Here is a 20941-nt window from a genome sequence, read left to right on the forward strand (position 1 = left end):
TCGCAATTTTTACGTAGTTTGAAACACATATATAAATCTATCTATATTCACAGGTGGGACACAGGGACACAACTACAATGGCGCGTAACTAATATGGCGCGTAACGACTTACGCGCGCGGGGGGACTTGGGGGGCACGAAGCGCCCCACCAACTAGGTGTTGGGGTGGCGCGAAGCGCCACCCCAACAGCTAGTATATATATAAAAATAAGTTGTATATATGCATGTTTGTTTGTTTGTGGGTTTGCATTTGACGTCATTATAAGTATATAAGGCTTTGTATATGACGTCATTATAAGATGACACTACAGACCGGGACACCAGGACACAAATGACGACCGGGACACAGGGAATATAAATGACGACCGGGACACTCAAAGAGAAATTACAGACCGGGACACTGGGACACTCAAAGAGAGATTACAGACTGCGATACCGGGACACAAATGACGACCGGGACACAGGTAATATAAATGACGACCAGGATACAGGGACCCAACTACAACGGGGACGCCGGGGTCACAGGGGGATACATAAATGACGACGGGGACACAGGGAATGTTCGATTAGCAATCACCATCAACAAAGCTCAAGGGCAATCGTTAGAAAAAAATCGGTATAGATCTGAATACGGATTGTTTTCCCATGGACAATTATTATGTTGCATGTTCAAGAGTTGGTAAACCTGACAATCTATTTATATGGACAGACAATGGGACAGCCAAGAATGCTGTATATTTGCATGTTTTACGTAGTTAAAAATATATCTACAATGGCGCGTAACGACTTACGCACGCGGGGGGGCTTGGGGGAGGGGCGAAGCCCCCCCCCCAAAAAAGCTAGTATATATATATATACATATATATATATATATATATATACTAGCTGTTGGGGTGGCGCTTCGCGCCACCCCAACACCTAGTTGGTGGGGGCGCTTCGCGCCCCCCCCAAGCCCCCCCGCGCGCGTAAGTCGTTACGCGCCATAATAGTTACGCGCCATTGTAGTTGTGTCCCTATGTCCCACCTGTGAATATAGATAGATATATATATATATATATATATATATATATATATATATATATATATATATATATATATATATATATATATATATATATGGTTTTAACTACGTAAAACTTGCGAATATACAACATTCTTTGCTGTCCCATTGTCTTTGCATATAAATAGATTGTCAGGTTTACCGACTCTTGAACATGCAACATATAATGGTCCATGGGAAAACAATCTGTATTCAGATCTATACCTCATGATTCTAATGATTGCCCTTGAGCTTTGTTGATGGTGATTGCTAATCGACCATTCCCTGTCCCGGTGTCCCGGTCGTCATTTACATCCCCCTGTTTCCCCCGGTGTCCCCGTTGTAGTTGTGTCCCTGTGTCCCGGTCGTCATTTATATTCCCTGTGTCCCGGTCGTCATTTGTATCCCGGTGTCCCGGTCTGTATATACATTCGTTTTTTAGTTTTGTTTTTCTCCTTTATTTTTTTCCTTTTTTTTCTTTTTTAGCTTATTTAGATTTTTAGATTTTTTAGTTTTTTTATTAGTTTTTATTTTTTTTTTCTTTTTAGTTTTTTTGTCCCGGTTGTCATTTATATCCCCCTGTTTCCCCCGGTGTCCCCGTTGTAGTTGTGTCCCTGTGTCCCGGTCGTCATTTATATTCCCTGTGTCCCGGTCGTCATTTGTATCCCGGTGTACCGGTCTGTATATACATTCGTTTTTTAGTTTTGTTTTTCTCCTTTATTTTTTTCCTTTTTTTTTCTTTTTTAGTTTATTTAGATTTTTAGATTTTTTAGTTTTTTTATTAGTTTTTAGTTTTTTTTTTCTTTTTAGTTTTTTTGTAGTTTTTACCTTCTTTTTAGTTTTGTTAATTTTTTTTTTACTTATGTCCTGGTCGTCATTTATACTCCCTGTGTCCCGGTGCTTTGTTGATTGCTAATCGAACATTCCTTTTGTCCTGGTCGCTTTCTCTTTGAGTGTCGTCATTTATTTTAGCTTATTTTTCAGTTTTTTCCTTTTTTTTAGTTTTTTTTATTTTTTATTGTTTTTAGTTTTTTACCTTTTTTTAGTTTTTTTAGTTTTTTTTAGTTTTTTAGCTTTTTTACTTTTTTTATTAGTTTTTAGTTTTTTTTGTAGTTTTTGCATTTTTTTAGTTTTTTCAGTTTTTTTTTTAGTTTTTTATTGGTTTTTACCTTTATTTTAGCTTATTTTTCAGTTTTTTCCTTTTTTTTTAGTTTTTTTTAGTTTTTAGTTTTTTTAGTTTTTTACCTTTTTTTAGTTTTTTTAGTTTTTTAGTTTTTTAGCTTTTTTATTTTTTTTATTAGTTTTTAGTTTTTTTTGTAGTTTTTGCCTTTTTTTAGTTTTTTTAGTTTTTTAGCTTTTTTATTAGTTTTTAGTTTTTTTTGTAGTTTTTGCCTTTTTTTAGTTTTTTTAGTTTTTTAGCTTTTTTATTTTTTTTATTAGTTTTTAGTTTTTTTTGTAGTTTTTGCCTTTTTTTAGTTTTTTCAGTTTTGACGTCACCTGATCCAGTTTTTTCAGGTGACGTCACCTGACCCATCCATCCATCCATCCATCCATCCATCCACAGACAGACAACTTATTTTTATATATATAGATATATATATATATATATATATATATATATATATATATATATATATATTAATTGGAAGAGCAATGTTTACAACAAGTCTGTTGTTAATACCATCTTTCCATTATCAGAATAAAAATTCTTGGAATCTATTAAAAATTAAATTGGTCGACATACCGGTGAAATCATTGAAGATTTGATCGACGACTACGAGCTAGCTTAACTTGACATCAAAAGGAAGACTGGCTTCACTACTCACAATGTTGCTAATTTAAGATTTTCTTAATTTAGAAAGCAACATTTAACAATGTTGCTTATCTAACGTTTTCTTAGATAAGCCCATCTACCCTTCCATCTTCAGCTGAACATTCTGTTATTTTCAGTCCATTAAGTCAATCAATTTGTTTTACAAAAAAAAACAAACAGCAAACACACACACACAAAAAGCAAAGTAATTACATAGTTATCACCCACAAGGAGACATTGTCTGGTGGTGGCAAGTGGCAGCATGAAATGGAACAAATGGAACAACTGACACTTTAAATATAATGGATAACAAAAAACTACAACAAGAGTCACGGAAAAACAACAACTACAAATTCAATACGAAACAGAAAGGAATAAAGAACGAAAAAAAGCAAGAGCCAAGAGAATTAAGCACAATTACTTAAAATCCACAAAGGGATAGCTATTGGCTGGAAAGAGTAACGTGTCCAAAAAATTTCGTGGGTACAACAACAAAAGAGAGAATAATGAGGACTTTTTTCCAAGACAGTGAACCAACAAAACCTATTTAAATATTTCGGCCCTATATCTAAGGGCCGTCTTCAGCAAAGAAAAAATAAAAAACAATAAAACACTTACAATAAAAGTTCTCAGTTAAAAATCCATTTTTTTTATTTTAAAATAGCCTTGGCATCATTACTTCTTAACGAAAAGTTCAGCCAAGACTAGGTCTTGGCTGAACTTTTTGGCACACTCCCCTCGTCTCTCCTTTGGAACTAATTATATATTTACCTGAAGCTTCCAAAGAGCTGGGCTGTTTTGGTATGCACCCTTTGAGGTGATTCCCTCCCTCCCTAACTACAAAACGATCAGAGAACCCCATTATAGAAGTTTAATTGTCTTTTTAGTTTTTTTTTTTTTTTATTTGTCCTTTGCTTAGAGATAGAATTTGCTATTAAAAACATAAGGATGTTTTCAGAGGTTTTTTTTCTGCACGGAGAGGGAAAATTGTTTAGGGGAATTTCCCGTGGGGAGAGAAATTTATGGAAATAATTTCCTTTCTAAGGGGATTAAATTGTCTAGCAAGATTTTTCCTAGGTAAAAAGTAGGTAATGTCCACAACGGTGTTACAAGGTGACATCTCCCTTCTTATCGCACAAAAATGTTCCTAGCGCTTATTTTAATCCTTTACCAGAAGTGATTTACAAATTGCAGGGATATAGTAAAATACCAAAGGTAACGTTTGGTAAGATACCAAAAAGAGGATATTTCAATTGCCTAATTTTCTAGGCCTCACTGAGCCTTCAGATGAAAACTAAACAAGTTGTCGGGACTTGTTGTATAATCCTTCCCACGTATACATTCAGTCTACTCTTTTATTATTGATTCTAAGGTGGGGGGGGGAAGGTAGCATTGGTTAATTAAAATAAACGCCAGAAACATTTTGTGCAATAGGAAGGGAGTTGTCACATTGCAACATCTTTGTGAACAATAACCACATTTTCCAAGAAAAAATCTTACCAGAAAATTTTATCCCCGCTGACAATTCCCAGGACAATCCGCCCCTGGACGATACCCTGGACAATTCCGTCGTAACATTCTCTAACATTCTCTCCACATGTGAAATTGTGCATGCAAAGAGGAAGAGAGACAAGTAAATAAAATTATGCAGAAGAATTCAGCGTAATTCGGGGCTTCTCCACTTGGAAAATTCCTCCTGATAATTCCCCCACAGAAAAATTTCCCACGAAAAATATTCGTATGTTTTCCAACAGCAGAATCAACAATGGACAATATACAAAACTTAAAAAAGCACTTAAACTTCTTCAATTGGATTTTCTGATAGTTTGTAGTTACGGAGGGAGAGAGATACCTCAAAGTTTGCATTTTAATGCCAAAACATCTCAGCTCTCACTCAGCCTTCAGACAAATTAAATTAGAAAAAATAAGTTTTTTCAACTAAAAGTAAGGAGCCAGCTCTCATTGAGCCTTCGGATAAATACAAAATGAGTTCTAAGGGAGAGACAAGAAGAGGCCAGGGGTAAAAAATTTATAATCCCCAAGGCCGTAAATAGGACTTCTATTTTGGGGGGAAGGTAAAATAAGAAACTTTTAAACTGATCTTTAATCCTTCTTGATTTATTGGAATATCTGATTTACGCTGCTATTGCGAAAATAAAGAAGAACATTAAACCCCAAAACGAGCAGAATTAATCCCGTATAGGAGGGAGACTGCCCCTTCCTCGTCCCCGCTTCCAAATCATGGTTGCAAAACCTCGGAGGGGTCTCATTACATCAAAAATTGAAAACTTTAGTCTTTTTTGTAAGTCCAAAGGGATTGGAGACCAGTCAACAACAAGGAGTATTTTCTGGAAAGGGGTAAATGCCTAGACTTGTACCTTTGTATATTCAAGCACTGTGAAAAAAGAAGGATTTAATGTTGTTTAATGTTTTTTTTTAGACGTCATCTATAGCCAGTGTGGTCTTAGAACGTATTTACCCAAAATTTAATCAGCTAGGAGCTCTTGGAGATTGTTCACTAGGCCAAGTTTCTCACGGTTTCCCAAGGGTATACACTGGAAACAATATGCGTCCCTCCAGGAAAAATATATAGACAGTAGGATCAAACTCGAAAATATCCGGCATCAAGGGTCTCGGCATGTATAAAACCTCCTTTCATTTCATTTGTTTAAACACTTCATTTCTCAATGTATATTTCTCCGAAGGACATTAAAAGAATTGTATTATTACTAAAATAAAAATATAAAGTAATGCTTGCTGTTATTTTATTGTAAATATTCTGCCACGAACTTGCAAATTAAGTAAAGTTTCTCATCTGAATACATTTTTTTTTTGTGACTCATTAACTTAAGCCTCACGATTCTTTTAATTATCTTTCCAGTTTCAGGTTACGTGGCCTTGCTTGCATCATTTACAGTAGCTTAATTATTAAGCTTTAAAGACTTTCGCAGGTGCCAAAACAAATGATTTTAGTCATGTGCATTTCTAGAATTTTCGTTTTGGAGAAATGGAGGCGGCTGAGAGTAGTGAGGCCAAAATGGATTTAACAAAACACGTAGCCGCTATTCTTCTCTTCCTTAATTGTTTAAGATCATAAAGAAGTTTAACGGCGATTCACTCAAGACACAGGCTCTATCAATTTTCTTCAACATGCAGGCGTTTGTTCATTAACAGGGAGTGTTTTCTAAAAGATGCAGGTGTTTGCTATGTAATAGGGCTTGTTTGTTTACTTCTGCAAATGTTTTATATGGTTGTTACGTAATAGGGATTCCATGACACACATATAAAACTATCCCATGACACACATATCCCTCCATTCCAATGAGAGCCTGCAGGTGTGATTAAGTTTCTTCAACATTTCTTTAGTTGTTAAGTAATAGGGAGTGTTTACCTGTGTTAAGATGACACATTCTTGCATGACTAATTGCCAGCTAATCCACTCAGGACGATCAAGAAATAGATACATTGTTGAGATCTAAAGCAGCTACTTGATAACGATTATTAAAATATAAAAATGCAATTTTGAAAGAAACAACGGAAACCCCATACAACTTAAGAATAAAAAAATTTCCAACTAGGCTTCTATCGCCACAGCTTAGGAGAAGAGCGTCATCTCCACGTGAAATATGTGACAGGTTGACTGCACAACAAAACGCTAAAACTGGCAGAGGTCGCATGTATGAAAATAATACGAATTCAAATACAATAAGGGACAAAAAACTCCTTGACAAGCTCCTTCATAAATAGCTTATAAAGAGCGTTTTACCCAAAACTTTAGCACCCCAAAAAGCAATACAATTAAAACTTATAGAAGCCATTTAAGTACTCCTGATGAAGCAAGTCAATGAAGGGCATTTGAGCAAATAACATTGTAAGAAATTTCAGAAATACCACTCCTAGGCAACAAGGTGAATCTTATTCTCTCTTAAAAACGCAATTCCACTTATTCAAGGTTCTATTCTAAACACGTCTTAGCAATACCAATAAATTCTTTTCTCCTCAAGGTTCATTGGGTAGGATGCTTTGACATAACAGCCGCATAATGGGGAAACATTGTTACTTAAAAATTTATTTTGATTTAAAAAAATAACTAATGGTAACTAACCTTGTGAGGGCTTCTATCGCTCCTTGTTTGTTTTTTGGTTTACCTATTGGAGATCCATCAAGGTCGACAACCGTGTCTGATGCAATTAGTAAATCTGGAACACCATTATTTAAACCACAGTATTTTTCAAAAGCATGTTTCGCCTTAGCTACAGCAAGAAACTTTGCTATTTCTGATGGTTCTGTTAAATTCTCTGATAAGACTTCTTCTTCTTCGTCAATTTCAGCTTGAAATACATTCACTGAAAGTCCCTAAAATAAATACACTACTCAGAAAATGAAGAAAGGCATATAGCGCTAAAAAACTGCGGAGCTGTGCTTACGTAGTCTTACGTACTCTTCTACGCACCCGTAATACCCGCAAAAAAAAAATATTCAGTTACTTTATCCATTGGCAATTCTGTTTGAGTTGCAGTTTCAGTCAAATCAGTTGTTTAATTAAATTAAAAAAAAAAAACTAAATATACTAAATTTAGCTACACATACAAAGCAACGTTTTCTTACTGCCAAAAAAAATGACACTTTTTTAGACTAAAAATAAAAGCATGAGATGGTCATGGGATTTCCTAACTGGCAAAAAGATGTCTCATATCAAGACCGTCCCATGCTTTCATTTTTGAACTTAAAAAATTTGTTTGTTTTTTCCAACAGCAAGAAAAAAAAAAGTTTTTTCGACTTCTGTGAATTTGCGATATATTTTTTTTTAATTTTATTTTACTCTTTTTATTCTTTGGTCATTCCTTTTATCTGAAATTATTATAGCCTAACCATTTCTAACCTGTGATTAAATAAAAGTAACAAGTTTTTTTTTAAACTGAAAGTAAGGAGTCTTAACGCAACATTTTTAATTGTTTTAAAAAGTAGATCTGTGACAAAGAGTCAAACTTCAGCGTAAAGAACTAGGCTTTGTGGAGGGGACAGCCCCTTTCATATACAGAATGATTTCTGTTCATTTTAAGTTTTAACGTCGCTCCTTGCTTTCAGTTAATACAATTTGTTTTTTATTTAATTTCTGAAAGTTTTTCAACTAATAAAGGTTCGAATTTGGCTCAACGTACATGAAAAATTAAAACGGAATTTGCATATTAGTTTTACTTTTTTTGGCAGATTTATTCCGTACATGAAGGGTTGTCCTCTCTTCCATACCTTGCTCTTTACACTAAAGCGGTAAGCACTTTTAAAAAAGATTTCTATTCTAATTAGACGGCCCCGTGTTTCAGTAGGCACTCTCAAAAAATTAAGGCAAACAGTCAAATTTTAACGTAGAGAGCAACGTATTGAGGAGGGGGCAACTCTTCATATATGGATTAATTTCTGTTCGTTTTTCAAATAATGTTGGTAAATCTGGCTCCACCTCTATGAAATATACCCCTCCATCTCACAGAGAACTCCTCCGTGGAAATTTCATCCAACATGCATTCCCCCCGACAGATTCCCTCCAGACAGTTCCATCCTTGCCGAGAATCCCCCTCCGGGTAAAATTGCTTGGAGACGATTCAGCCTGAAAGATTCTCCTTGGCATTCTTTTATTGAATAACACTTTAATCTCTAATCGGTTTCTCTATCACTGCAGAAATTCTCCCCAGCGTGGAAATTATTTCCCGGAAACCAAAACACGCAGAAAATAGCCCCCAGATAATTCTCCCAACATGTCCAAATGAAAAGTTTGGTAAAGAGAATGTAAGACAATTACAAAGAATTTTTTACACCTAAAGACACAGTTATTTAATTTTTCAACTATATTGAACCAAATGGTTATCTCAGAATTTTCGATGAGATAACTTCGGGTAAAAAAAAAAGGGCGTAGTAGCCCAGTTTCCTTCCAGACTTTTTGGTTACTTAAAAGGGCATTACAACTTTCAATTTCCGTACACCCTCTCCCGATCTTTAACGACCATTTTTTTAATACATTATTATTTAATTTCTTGAATTATTCTGCCCCCACCTCTTCTGCTTGTTCCCAGAGAAAACTACAATGCACCTTACTGCAATGTAGTATAGATGGTGAACAGAGGTAGCGCGCTAATCTATACGAAAGAGATGGCGTTAGTAAAGATACCAAGAAAGAAAGACCTACACCAATAATTGGAGAAGGTCATAAAATCCTTCTTTTTTAAAAATCTGTCTTTAGAGGGTAGAAAAAAAATCAGATAATAACTTAAAATAAGTCCTGCAACGATATTGAATATTAAAAAAAAAACACACAAATGACATAGATGGCATCCTCAGAATTACCTACCTTCTCTCCAATAATTTTTTTTTCGCTGCTGTAAGGCAGGTTTGTTGCACATTATTTGAGGCAGAATTTTTCAATGATTCTCAATGTTTATTATTGGTAATACAAGCTTGGCCCCAATAAGTTCCTCTACCCCTCTCCTAGCCAAATTCTTAGCAAAAAGATTGGCATGTTACTTCTTGTTTCAACCAGAACTGTGCAAGGATTTTTCATTCCATATAATTTGAGAGCTAAGGTTGATGAGAGGCCTTTCCACTTCTCCTACTACCAACTTTTAGCACAAAAGTTGGCATGTTGCACCTTATTTGAACAAAATTACGGAAGGATTTTTAATCAACGTGGATTGAGAGTAGTACTGGGGAGCTAGGCTCCTCCAAAACGCCCCCCGCCCCAAACAGCTTTTAGTATGAACCTGGGCATTTTGTACCTCTTTTAAGCCAGAATTGTACGAAAATGTTTAAAATATGCGAATGGAGGACCGATCTGGGTCCTTGGGGTCTCTAACACTTCTCCCCAGCCATCCTTCTTTTTAGCAGGCAATAGGCTTTATTGAACTTTTTTAAATCGAATGCAATGATTTTTGACGTGTATTCTTTGAGGCACAGAGTAGACCCCACAGGCCAAAGAGCCTTTGTTGGGGTCTAAAGCTTTGTAATTTTTCTTCATTTTCTCTTAATAAACTGATTGACTGATTGGGCCATTTGACAATCCCATCCTTTCCCCACAAACTTTTAGTGAATTATTGTACCTGCTTTGTAGGGTGCAATTTTGTCCTCATCCTGGATGGGGGAGGGGGCACAAAGTTGGAGCCAATTTCCATGTCAAGTGAAAATGACCAAGTGAAAAATGGAAAAACAAGCCATATAGTACCATAAAGGCAAAAATATAATAAATAAAACTGACCTGTTTCTGTGGAGTCTTGAATTATGTAGGTCAATCTGGGTTTTGACGAGACATTCAAAGACCCTAAATTTCAGCAGGGGGAAAAGCCCATCCCTAAGCAAATTACACCCCTGCTTGTTTAGCGTGGGATCATGCACAGATTTTAATCCATATCGATGGATCTAATTTCTTAGCAGAACTATAGGCATGTTGCTCCTTTTTTGGGAAAGATTTTGATTCATATGACCAGAGAATACATGTTATTTTCACGATGGATCTTAATCCGGATGCTTAGATAAAATACACAGTAGTTTCCTCTCAACACTTCCACTCTATCGGGTCAATTCTTAAGTGGAGAGGCAAAAATTTTGCATCATATTTAAGTAAATACGTAAATGATTTTCGACCTGATGATTTCAGGCGCAAAATAGGCCTGCAGCTCCTCGAAGGTACGTCCTCCTATATCTTAAGGATTTTTTATCTCTCTTATCTCAGGTGAGTATGGCCTTGGACCACCAGAACCAACTCCAATTGCCCACATTTCAGCAGATAGGTAGGCAGGCTTTTTTTTATTTTCTACTAATCCGCCAGAAATTCATAAGGCAAGTACACTGGATGATTTTCAGTGTATAATTTACAAGAGCGAATAATTTTGGGCCATGCGCACAGATTGAATGGATTTTCAAACACAACTAAAATTTATAAACACACTTTTTTCTACGCATTAAAATGTTTACACTCGCTTAAAATTTGGCTGAAGTGTTCCCACAACCTAGAATATGTTAATCAAGATATTTTAGATCGTTTTTGCTCCACTGGAATGAGGGTTTAGATACTTTTGATAACTGGTTTATTTTCTTGTTTGTTTGCGATACATTTTAGGGGAGGAAAATTTTTCTTCTAGTATATGATTACGCAGGGATTGCAAATAATAATACAATACATCGACCTAGTTTGGCAATCATTACTAGTAAAATGTTTTTTATGACAATCAGTCAAGGCTAGACGTAGGATCAAATTGTTTTTACTATCAAATAGATGTGAAAAAAATAACATATGTCATATTACGAAATGAAATAACGTAGTCTTGGCCTGTACCTGCTGCAATCTTAGAAATAAAATACGAATTGCGTTAGGTTTTAGTTTTTGGTAAAAAGTAATTGAGTATTAGTTTTTATGGATAATGGATTTTAAAAGCAAAACATTGACTATAGAATAAGGTCCGTTTTTAGAATATAGCGTATTTAGAGACTATCCTTGGGGACGCGCTATGTTTTTTTTATATTTTATTTTATTGTTTTGTTTTTTGTTTTTTTTTAATTTTGACGCATGCCATTTTTAATGTTTTGAAGGGTTGACAGCTATGGTATTCAAGTGATCGCGTACAAACAAAATTAAAGTGTTGTTTTCCCAGCACTTCTTGTCGGTGAAGCTGATCAAAGGTTGGTGCAACATTTCACGCTGCCCTAGCAACGTACTTCTAGTTGACCATTAGTTTGAAGGACGAGAATTAATTACAGGATTATCAATGCTCATTAGTATTTAAGATTCAATGCTTGAACGACGACCTACTGTAAGCCTACTAGTAGGCTTAGGCCTACTAGATAGGAGTGGAAAATCGAACAGCTCGTGGTAACGAACTGTAAGTAAGGAGCGACTCGGCTGAATAGTAACCAAAACTCTAAAAATTGGAATTTTAATATCAATAAAAACATTTAAAAAAAATCAGCTTATTATACTGATTTCAAATATTCAAGATTAATTAAGTTTAATGTCACCCATCAAAAGTTACAAGCCTGGGAATATTTGCTTAATTTTTGAAGTAGAGGGAAACACCCCCTAAAATTGAAGTAAATTAATGAAAACCATACTATCATTTTCAGTGTCCCAGAGAACCCTACTATAGAAGTTTCCAGCTCCTATCGGCGAAAACGTGGAATTTTGCTATTTTAGCCAGAATACAGATCATGGATGCGTGTTTATTTGCTTTTTGTTTTTTTTTTTTACCCAGGGAACCAATAAAAAGAAACAGTTGATGGTATATTTTAACGCGATCTGTTTAGGACAACATCAAATGAAAAAAATATATTTATTAGTTTGCACAGCTTATTTTAAGTTTTCTCAGAGTATTTAGCAACTCAAATTATTATTTCATGTTTTTCATAAATTACCTCAAATTAACCACACCTCCAGTTGAAATCAAGCTGTGAATAAAGATAATATCAAATATTTTCTAAATAACAAAATTTTAGTACACTCTTTTAGAAAGAGAAAACAAATTGCCTAGATTTCTAACGACTATAAAATTAAATTAAAGGAGGGATATACCAAGAATTGTCAGTTGCTTTTATCCATGAATATAACAGACCTACTAAGTTTCATAAAGTTTGACACTATGTATCTTGAAGGCTGGTTAATTTTATAAGGAATAACCTGTTTAGGAACATAAAAGGCAAAATTTTTAGCTCTGGGAGGTGAGAACTATCAACCCTACGTTTCCCCATGGATCTGCATTTATAACAGAGTTTCAAGTTATTTCTTAGCTAAATTAATGTTCACTTAAATAATACACAGTGGTTCCATTAATAATGCTGAAAAATCACAGGGATGATGCATTTTGACACAAAAATGTATATTTATCAAAATAATGCATTACTTCTGGGTAAAAAACAAGGTCATTATTTAAACTACCAGTCATTTTACAACAACAACCATGTGATCAATGAATCTTTCAAGGCAGCTCAACAATGTGACAAGTTTGTTGTATTAGTAACTCTAGTGTACATTTTTCATCTTCTACCAAAAGTAAATTTCCAGAAAAAACATTTTCCTTTGTTTAATTTCAGAGGCAGTTTTAGAGGGGGATAGAGGAGCACTTGCCCCAGCTGCATAAAATTTCAAATGAACAAGCTAACATTTAAAATGATTATGTAATTTTTAAGCTTTATTCTATTAAAATAATGTAGAGGGCACAGTTGGCAGTAAGTATAAGCAAATTCAACATGAAACTTTTCTTTTCCCCATATCTCTTTCCATATAAAGGGAGGAAATACACAAAAATTTGGCCTGAAAATGTTTGAGACATAGGTTGGGGAGGGGGCTATCAATAATTTGCTATGGGTGCAAGAGAGGACAGAACTGTCATGTTTAATTCCTATGTACAGAAAACAATAGCTATTGAACTAGTAGAAACAAGGTCCTACTTTGTTTGTGAGCATGTCACAATAGCTAGAACCTGTGAATTCCAGAATACTTCAAGCATGAATGAAGGTATGTCATTCAAGCATAATTTCACTTTTCTATTTGTATTTGGCACTCATTCAAATGAATAAAAAGGGGTCTGTACAAATGAATCTACAATAGCTGAACGTTTAATATGGCTGCTAATAGTCTTTCTAATATAGGGGAAAAGGGAAACAGTGCATAGTTTATTAAAATCTTGAGCAAAGACACATAATTGTCTTAGACAAGAGTGCTTAACCGGTCTCATCAAGGAACCTATGAAAGAACTCTAAAGTATCAATTTCATTATATTTCCCTGTAAAGAAAAACTTAATTTCTTCCAATTTTTACCAGTTTTTCTTCCGATTTTTTACCAGTTTTACTTGCTGGCTTTTCATTTTATGGTAAATTTAGAAAACTAGATAGTATACCTTTGATGTCTACTCACTATTTGCTCCAGTAGAGCCTTTCTTCTTGGAGATGTGCTTGCCAGAATGACAGTTTTACCATCAAGAAACTTGAACATGACCAAACCAGCTTGAGGATGTTACAAGCTGTATTTGTCCGAAAACAAATGAAAAAATGTTGGAATGTTGTTGCTAATAAACCACACTAACAATCAATGACATAAAATCAAGGAAAAACCTTTATTGGTACAAAAAAACAAAAAAAAACTTGTCCTTAAAACTTCTCTAGTGTATATCAAATCAATTCAAGCAGCTTGTGGTAGAAGACTCTAAGAAAACTATGACTTGGACAGAGAACATTCTCCTACTTTCAAATATATAGATGTTTTATACCTCTTCAACACAAAAATGAGTAAATAAAAACAATAACCAATAATCAATTAAGTAGAGAAAATTAAAAAAGAGTGATGTGTCTCCTGTATATTATTCCTTTTCCTAGTTGTTTTTTACGGGAATTTTCAAGAAGAGCCAGATACCCTTCAAAAATTATATAAGTTTTTTTTTGTAATGTCATTCTTGAGTGATTTTAGGCTCTTTTTAAAAATTCCAGCAAATCTGCTTTTAAAATTTTATTTTACCTGTAAACTAACGAAAATAGTATTTACCATTCTGAATCACCCAAAAATGGTGATTTTTTCACATTAGACAGATTTTTTAGAGAAGTTTTTTAAAACTATTGGTTACTCTGCTCTGTTTTACCTTTTGGAGCCCCCTTACGGGCTCGAAATATAAAAAGAGCGATCGAAAAAGCAATAAATGGCAATTAGGCCTAATCAGATGACACTTTTGAAAGGCCACCCACTACCACCAAGATAAACAAAAGAAAAAGATTTTGAAATTTAAAGCAAATTCTTCATGACAATAAGGGATAAATTGTTAGTTATTCAAATAATGAAAATGACATACTTTATAATACAGAGAACTGATAGGTCTACCTATAAAAATTCATGTCAAATTTCTTAAATTTCATAAGGATAGTCCAACATCAGAGATTTGCATTATGCACATAAACTACTCTAAGTACATAAGCTAATATGTAAGTACGTTTTATTTAGATACTTAATACATAGAGAGAGCCCTGCAAAAAAATAAAATCCAATAGCACCCCTTACCTATTTGATCTGGGCCTGAATGTAATTTCACCCAAAAGCAATTATTGAATTACAAAAAAGGATAAAAAGGCATCAATGATGTATTCATTTTCATCCTAGTTAAATTTTGGGTAAATACTGAGCAGTGCATATAAATGAATCACAAATAAAATGAACATACCCCTCAATATCATTTTTTATGTTCTTTCTGAATATAACAATAGCTATTCTTGCAAATTTAATTCTAGGCCATTTTAGGAAACCTGAAATTATTAATTTCATTCTATATTTTCCTTTTTATATAAAAATGGGTAATAACATTTGTTTCAAACTAACTATTTCATTATTAAACTGCTGTTTTACCTATATGTTGAAAAATGTCAAAGCTGACAGAAGAAACATGGCAGATAGAAAAATAAAGAAATTATGTTTTACCTATATGTTGAAAAATGTCAAAGCTGACAGAAGAAACATGGCAGATAGAAAAATAAAGAAATTATGTTGAATTTGTTATCCAACTTAATTGTGACAAATCAATGTTTGTAGATTATATAACATTTACAAAATAGATTTTATAATGAGATAGCAAGTTTGAACCCAATGTTTCAACCTTTTTTCTACAGAAAAAAAAACATAGAAAGGAATCAGGGACATTATTTTGGGGCAAGGGGGCAGTAGCCCCCCAATAATATGTATACAAAAAATTATTATATATCATATGCCCCTTGACTATCTGGATATGGACCCCTCTTGCCCTGACCCCCTCCAAATAAAAATGTTGGAGATTTGCCCCAGAAGAAAAGGGGTTATTATGTTCAGAAACAGCTTAAAAAATGACACCTAGTGGTATGTTCACTTGATTTGTAGGTCAATTATATGAATCTCTCAATATTTACTCAGTTTTCAGGTACCCATTTACCATTATTCAATTAATTTTGAAAACTTCAACAACAACATTACTATAGCCAATGTTGTAGTTGAACAGTTGATGTCATCCTTATGATGATACCACAGCTTTTCAGGGAGCCAAGGCTGGCAGTTTGAGAAACAATGGGTTAGACTAGGCTTATTCCTGAAAGTTACAAAACCAAGGTAGGCCTAAGCTAGTTGCAAACACTTAACAGCTTTCCAATAATGTGAAAATCTGCTCTATTAGATTTTTGCCCAAATTTTTATTGGACTCTTTTCAAAATAAAATCTGGTACATATTTCTAATCAAAACTAAAAATGTCATTTAAATTCGGGTAATTACAGATTTGTAAAAGAAAGATGAAATGAATTTTGGACCCCTCTTGACTATATGGTCACTCAGGTCCTCTCTCTATATTCTTCAAGTATTTCCTTGCTATGCTGGAAATTCAATTATTCCCAGCGTCTTTAATTACATCCTCTTCTCACATTCAATTTTTTCCAAGAATTGCACTACTAAGAGTATGACTGTTGTATTTAGTTCATCACTTAAGAAACCACCAAGAAGTAAATTCACTGAAATGTTTTCCTTTTGTTCCTTGAAGAATGATTCTGTGTCTTCTCTGATGCATATAATGATCAAACTCAATTAAAATATGTTCAACTGTCTCTTCACTGTCACAATGATCATGGATATTATCCTCTCCATAAAATCTTGCGAGATATGAATGAGTACCTGCATGTCTGAACCTTAGACAAAGAGTTATGGTTCTTCTCTTTGGGTCAGATTCCTGTAAAGTTTCAGTTCTGACTTTGTTCTTGTTTTTCATGTTGTAAACCAATTTCCAGTGAGGTTATGATTTTCTTCAAAGTAGTAGGCTATTGTTGCTGCTTTTTTATAACCTCTTCAATCATCATAATCTGAATTGGAGTTTAACAACATGTAAAGGGGTCACCCATAGTGGTGCCATCTTTTGCAGCTCTGTCAGCTATTTCATTTAAATGTATATCAACATGAGCTGGAACCCACTGTAAAACGATTCCTTGACCTGTGGGTATTGTGACTAATTTCTTGTAGCAACTGGCCACATCCCTTGACTGTATCCCACCTCTACTTATGTTGGTGATAGCTTCTAGTGCACTCTTTGAATAAGAGCAAATCAATACTTTAGTATATTCTTTCAGATTTTCTTTTACATATATCACTGCTTTCTTTATTGCTATCACTTCAGCTTAAAAGATCAACACTTGTTTGGGTAACTTACACTGTGCTGTAATTTTCTTTTTTGGTATAAAAAATTGCATTCTCCCTTCTACAAAGTGGACAAGGACATGATAGAGAAAGTAGAGAGGAGAGCAACAAAGATAGTAGACGGATGCCAACATCTTCCTTACCCAATGAGACTGCAAACTCTGAACTTATGCAGTATGACTTACCAAAGAAAAAGGGGTGACATGATTAACACTTACAAATTGATTCACAACAATCCAATTCATGGTCTCTTCTTCATCGATTTATCACAGCAGACAAGGGGTCATTCTAAGAAGCTCATAAAGGTCAACGCTCAGAGGAGGGAATGCCATCACTTCCTAACCAAATGGATAGTAGACCAGTGGAACTCCCTGAGCAATCATACTGTATCCAGTAAGACTGTCAAAGAATTCAAAGTCTCACTTGACAAGGAGTGGAGCAATAAGGAATGGAGACTGGAATTGAACACCTTGGAGTCCCAGACCAGAAAATAAACCCTAGTCAATAAAACCAACTCAATATTCAAAACAATTCCAAATCGATCCACATGGCGATTTTTGAAGAAATGCTGAGCAATGCTACAGGATGGAAAATCCTTCAATTGCCCCAAGTTGCAATTTAAGGTAAATGCAGCTCCAACTGGACTGTAGTCATCTACTTTGGATTCATCTGTGTAAATATCAAGGAAATCGCTAAATGCTTCTTCAATCAGCAACTTGAAGCTAGTGGTGAATTCTAAATTCCCTTTTTTCTCCATGACCATTGAGCATTTTATTTTGTAACACTCCCATGGTGAGGGTAACTCCATGTCTGGAACACATAACATTTCTGTGATCTTTAGTTCTAGGTCAAATTGAGTGCATATTTGAATGGATCTTTCAAGGAAGTTTAATTGGTTCTGCTTTCTGTATTTGTTTGCAGTTGCATGCAGACCTTGTTTTACAATCCTTGATTTCACTGGATTTGTTTCCTCTGTCTCCCATACTTGTGCTAAATATTTTAGTGTACCAGTGTTCCTTCTAGTTTTGAGGTCTTCTAGGCCACTTTCCTGACAACATAAATGAAACTGGGGTTGTTTTCCTAGCTCAAATGTAATCCTCAATGCTGTATTTTGCATAATGTTTAGCTTTTTAAGGGATGATTGATTTGCAGGGTGATACATAACTGCTGCATATTCTATATTTGACCTGATATATGTAGCATAAAACTTAATTAGAAAGTCAGCTTTGCTTCCCTATGTGATGGCTGTTAATGTCTTCATTATGTTGATTCTCTCCTAATACAGGCTGCTATAATGCTTTCAATGTGTAAATTCCAATTCAAATGTTTTTCTATTATGCATCCCAGAAACTTTATTTGGTCCACAAATCTGATGGGCATTCTGTTTAGGGTTAAAGATGGCACTTCTATAGATTTTTTTTTTCTTGTGATAAGTATAGCTTTTGTTTTGTGAGCCAAAAAGCTTAAATCAATGTCACTTGTATAAATTTCAAGCTGTTTAAGAACAGATTTTATTACTGGCACAACTTCTTCAATTGTTCTTCCAACTGCCCACAGGTTATTATCATCTGCAAAAATGCTTGCACTAGAATCACCATCATCTAAAGGTATGTTATGTTCACCCAGATTATAATAATCTGAACCCAATTCTGATACCTGAGGGACTCCTCTTCTTCTTTTGGTGAATTAGCTGGAGATATTGTTTCCCACCCTAACATCCACTTCACAATCTTCTATATAATTTTTTGTAAACATTAGCATTCTTCCATGGATCCTCACCTTAACCAGTCCTAGTAATATCTATCTGTGGGTAAAATTATAGCAAATTGTACAGCTGGCTTTCATATTAAGTGAATATACCACTTGATGCCTTTTTTTTTGTGCTCTTTATGAATATAATAATCACTTCTATGTTAAATATAAGCAGTTTTTAACCTAGCCTAACCTAACATAATGTAACCTTGTTATAAATAATTGTAGCACTGAGAAAATGTAGCATTATTTTTTCAAAAATGATGGAAAAGATGGTGCTGAGAAAATGTAGTATTATTTTGCAGAAAATGAGTGATAAGTCATACCCTAATTGAAAATTCGTTATTTTGAAGAGCTCAAAAGGTGCTTAAGTTTGAATTTGCAATTGAAGCAATTATTATATTTGTAAAGAACATAAAAACATGCATCAGTGGTAGGCTATGTTCACTTTATTGGTAAGTCAGTTATATGAACTGTCATAATTTTTTGAAAATTTCTAATTTTTAAGAGCTAAAAAAGTGCATAAATCTCAATTTAAGGTAGAAGCAATTATTATATTTGTAAAGAGCATAAAAAAAGGCATCAAGTGACATATTCACTTTATATGAAAGCCAGTTATACAATTTGCTATAATTTTACATGTCTGTATACAAAATTATCAAATGCACCATCAATATACAGCCCCTTGTGCAGATATGGTGTTTCCCCAACTAGTTAAAAACCACCCTAGAGAATGGGTAGAAGTGCTGTTAGAAATGATAAATATTGCCTGGAAGAGTGGATGTTTCCAATAAGTATGGAAGGCAGGACTAGCAGTGATTATTCCTAAACCAGGTGAAGACATTTCAAAGATCGAAAATCAAAGATTTTTTACTTTATTACCTGTAGGCAAAGTTTATGAAAGACTTGTAAAGAAAAGGTTAAACTGGGAAGTGGAAAAAAGAAATATACTTAAAGATGTGCAGAGTGGGTTTAGGAGAAGCGAGAATACTATAGATAACCTGGTTTATTTCCAAAGTGATGCTGTCTATACTTTATAAAATGGATTTCAGCTCTTTGACATATTCAAATTTTCAGTTTCAAAGTGCCAAGTCCAGAAAATTGATTTGCTTTCAGTGTTGCCAGATCGGAAGGAAATAATTATACTTCCTTGAGCACAAGATTATGCCTTTTTGGACAGATTTATGCTACGCTTCTATATTTTCCCAGGTTTCACGAAAAAGTTGATCAGTTAAGACAAGTCGAATTCTGTCTCATCTTAATAAAGGTTTTGAATAGAATATAATCTGATAATATTAGCCTAATGATTTATTCTTAACCCACTAAGGGAACAAAAGTGGGGTATAAACAAAAAAGGCAAAGAAAAAGGTAAAATAGCATAGAAAATAAGTAAAAAGGCTTTTTTTATGTCCAGGGGAAGGATCTTGGCTCACAATTTGGCTCACGTTTTTCGTCTTTTTTCGCAAGTCGTCTTTCTTCTCGAAGCGGTTGGTGGCATTTGAAAAACATAGTGTCTTTTATCATCATGTTTTACTTCAGATACATTAAAAAAAGGAAAAAATGCGGTTTATATTCAATGATCTTTATCATCTTCGCTTTCGGATTCGACTTCTTGTCCAGGGGGTGGGTGGCTGCGTAGAGGTTCTCGGAATTGTGGAGCTTAATCTGATTGTCTGTAGAGACATATTTGTAGCAAACTGTATCTTTTGTTCTTAGTCATGATTTTGTGACAAGCACGGGTTCAATACTTTCTTTCTTCAATCTATTCCGCTTTTTTGTCTTGACATCACTGACCCAAGGAAAATTCTTTCTCAAAGAGTCTGCGTTCGAATGTGGTAAGGAGAGCACCCTCCCGGCGAGTTCTGCCAGATCTGGGAAAACTCTTTCGTTGGTAATGTTTCTCATTTCGCGTGTTTTATCCACATCAAATCTGTAGTAACTTTGCTCATATCTATCTTTTCGGAGTCACTAAAAGCATATGGCAGCTTGCGCCACTGGGAGTCAATATCTGTGAGTTTTGGCATGAGACTTGGAAATCGGTTCACTACGACAGCTAGTGATGGAATACTGGTTGTTTCAGGCCATCTTGGGATTTACAAACTGAAGGGACTTCAAAAAAGGATCATCGTGCGAGAATCGCTTGAGCGTCTGTGTCGCTGCGGTAATGTAGAAACC

The 20941-nt window shown here is 34.6% G+C and overlaps 1 protein-coding gene across 4 annotated transcripts in view; it reads right to left on the reverse strand.

The window, feature by feature from the left end:
• The window catches only part of LOC136032088 (dTTP/UTP pyrophosphatase-like), a 42655-nt gene extending 22769 nt beyond the window's left edge, over positions 1-19886 (reverse strand). The window contains exons 1-3 of one of the 4 annotated variants that reach the window (XM_065712224.1): positions 19768-19886; positions 13744-13849; positions 6957-7207 (exon numbers count right to left, since the gene is read on the reverse strand). In XM_065712224.1, the coding sequence (XP_065568296.1) occupies positions 6957-7207; positions 13744-13821 (329 nt within the window). In that variant the 5' untranslated portion in view covers positions 13822-13849; positions 19768-19886. Of the gene's footprint in view, positions 1-6956; positions 7208-13743; positions 13850-19717 lie in introns of all 4 variants that reach the window. The other 3 variants (XM_065712225.1, XM_065712227.1, XM_065712226.1) reach the window with 3 other exon arrangements.
• Between the last annotated feature and the right edge of the window lie 1055 nt (positions 19887-20941).

Source organism: Artemia franciscana, chromosome 10 (assembly GCF_032884065.1).
Source record: "Artemia franciscana chromosome 10, ASM3288406v1, whole genome shotgun sequence".
Classification (NCBI taxonomy): Eukaryota; Metazoa; Arthropoda; class Branchiopoda; order Anostraca; family Artemiidae; genus Artemia; species Artemia franciscana.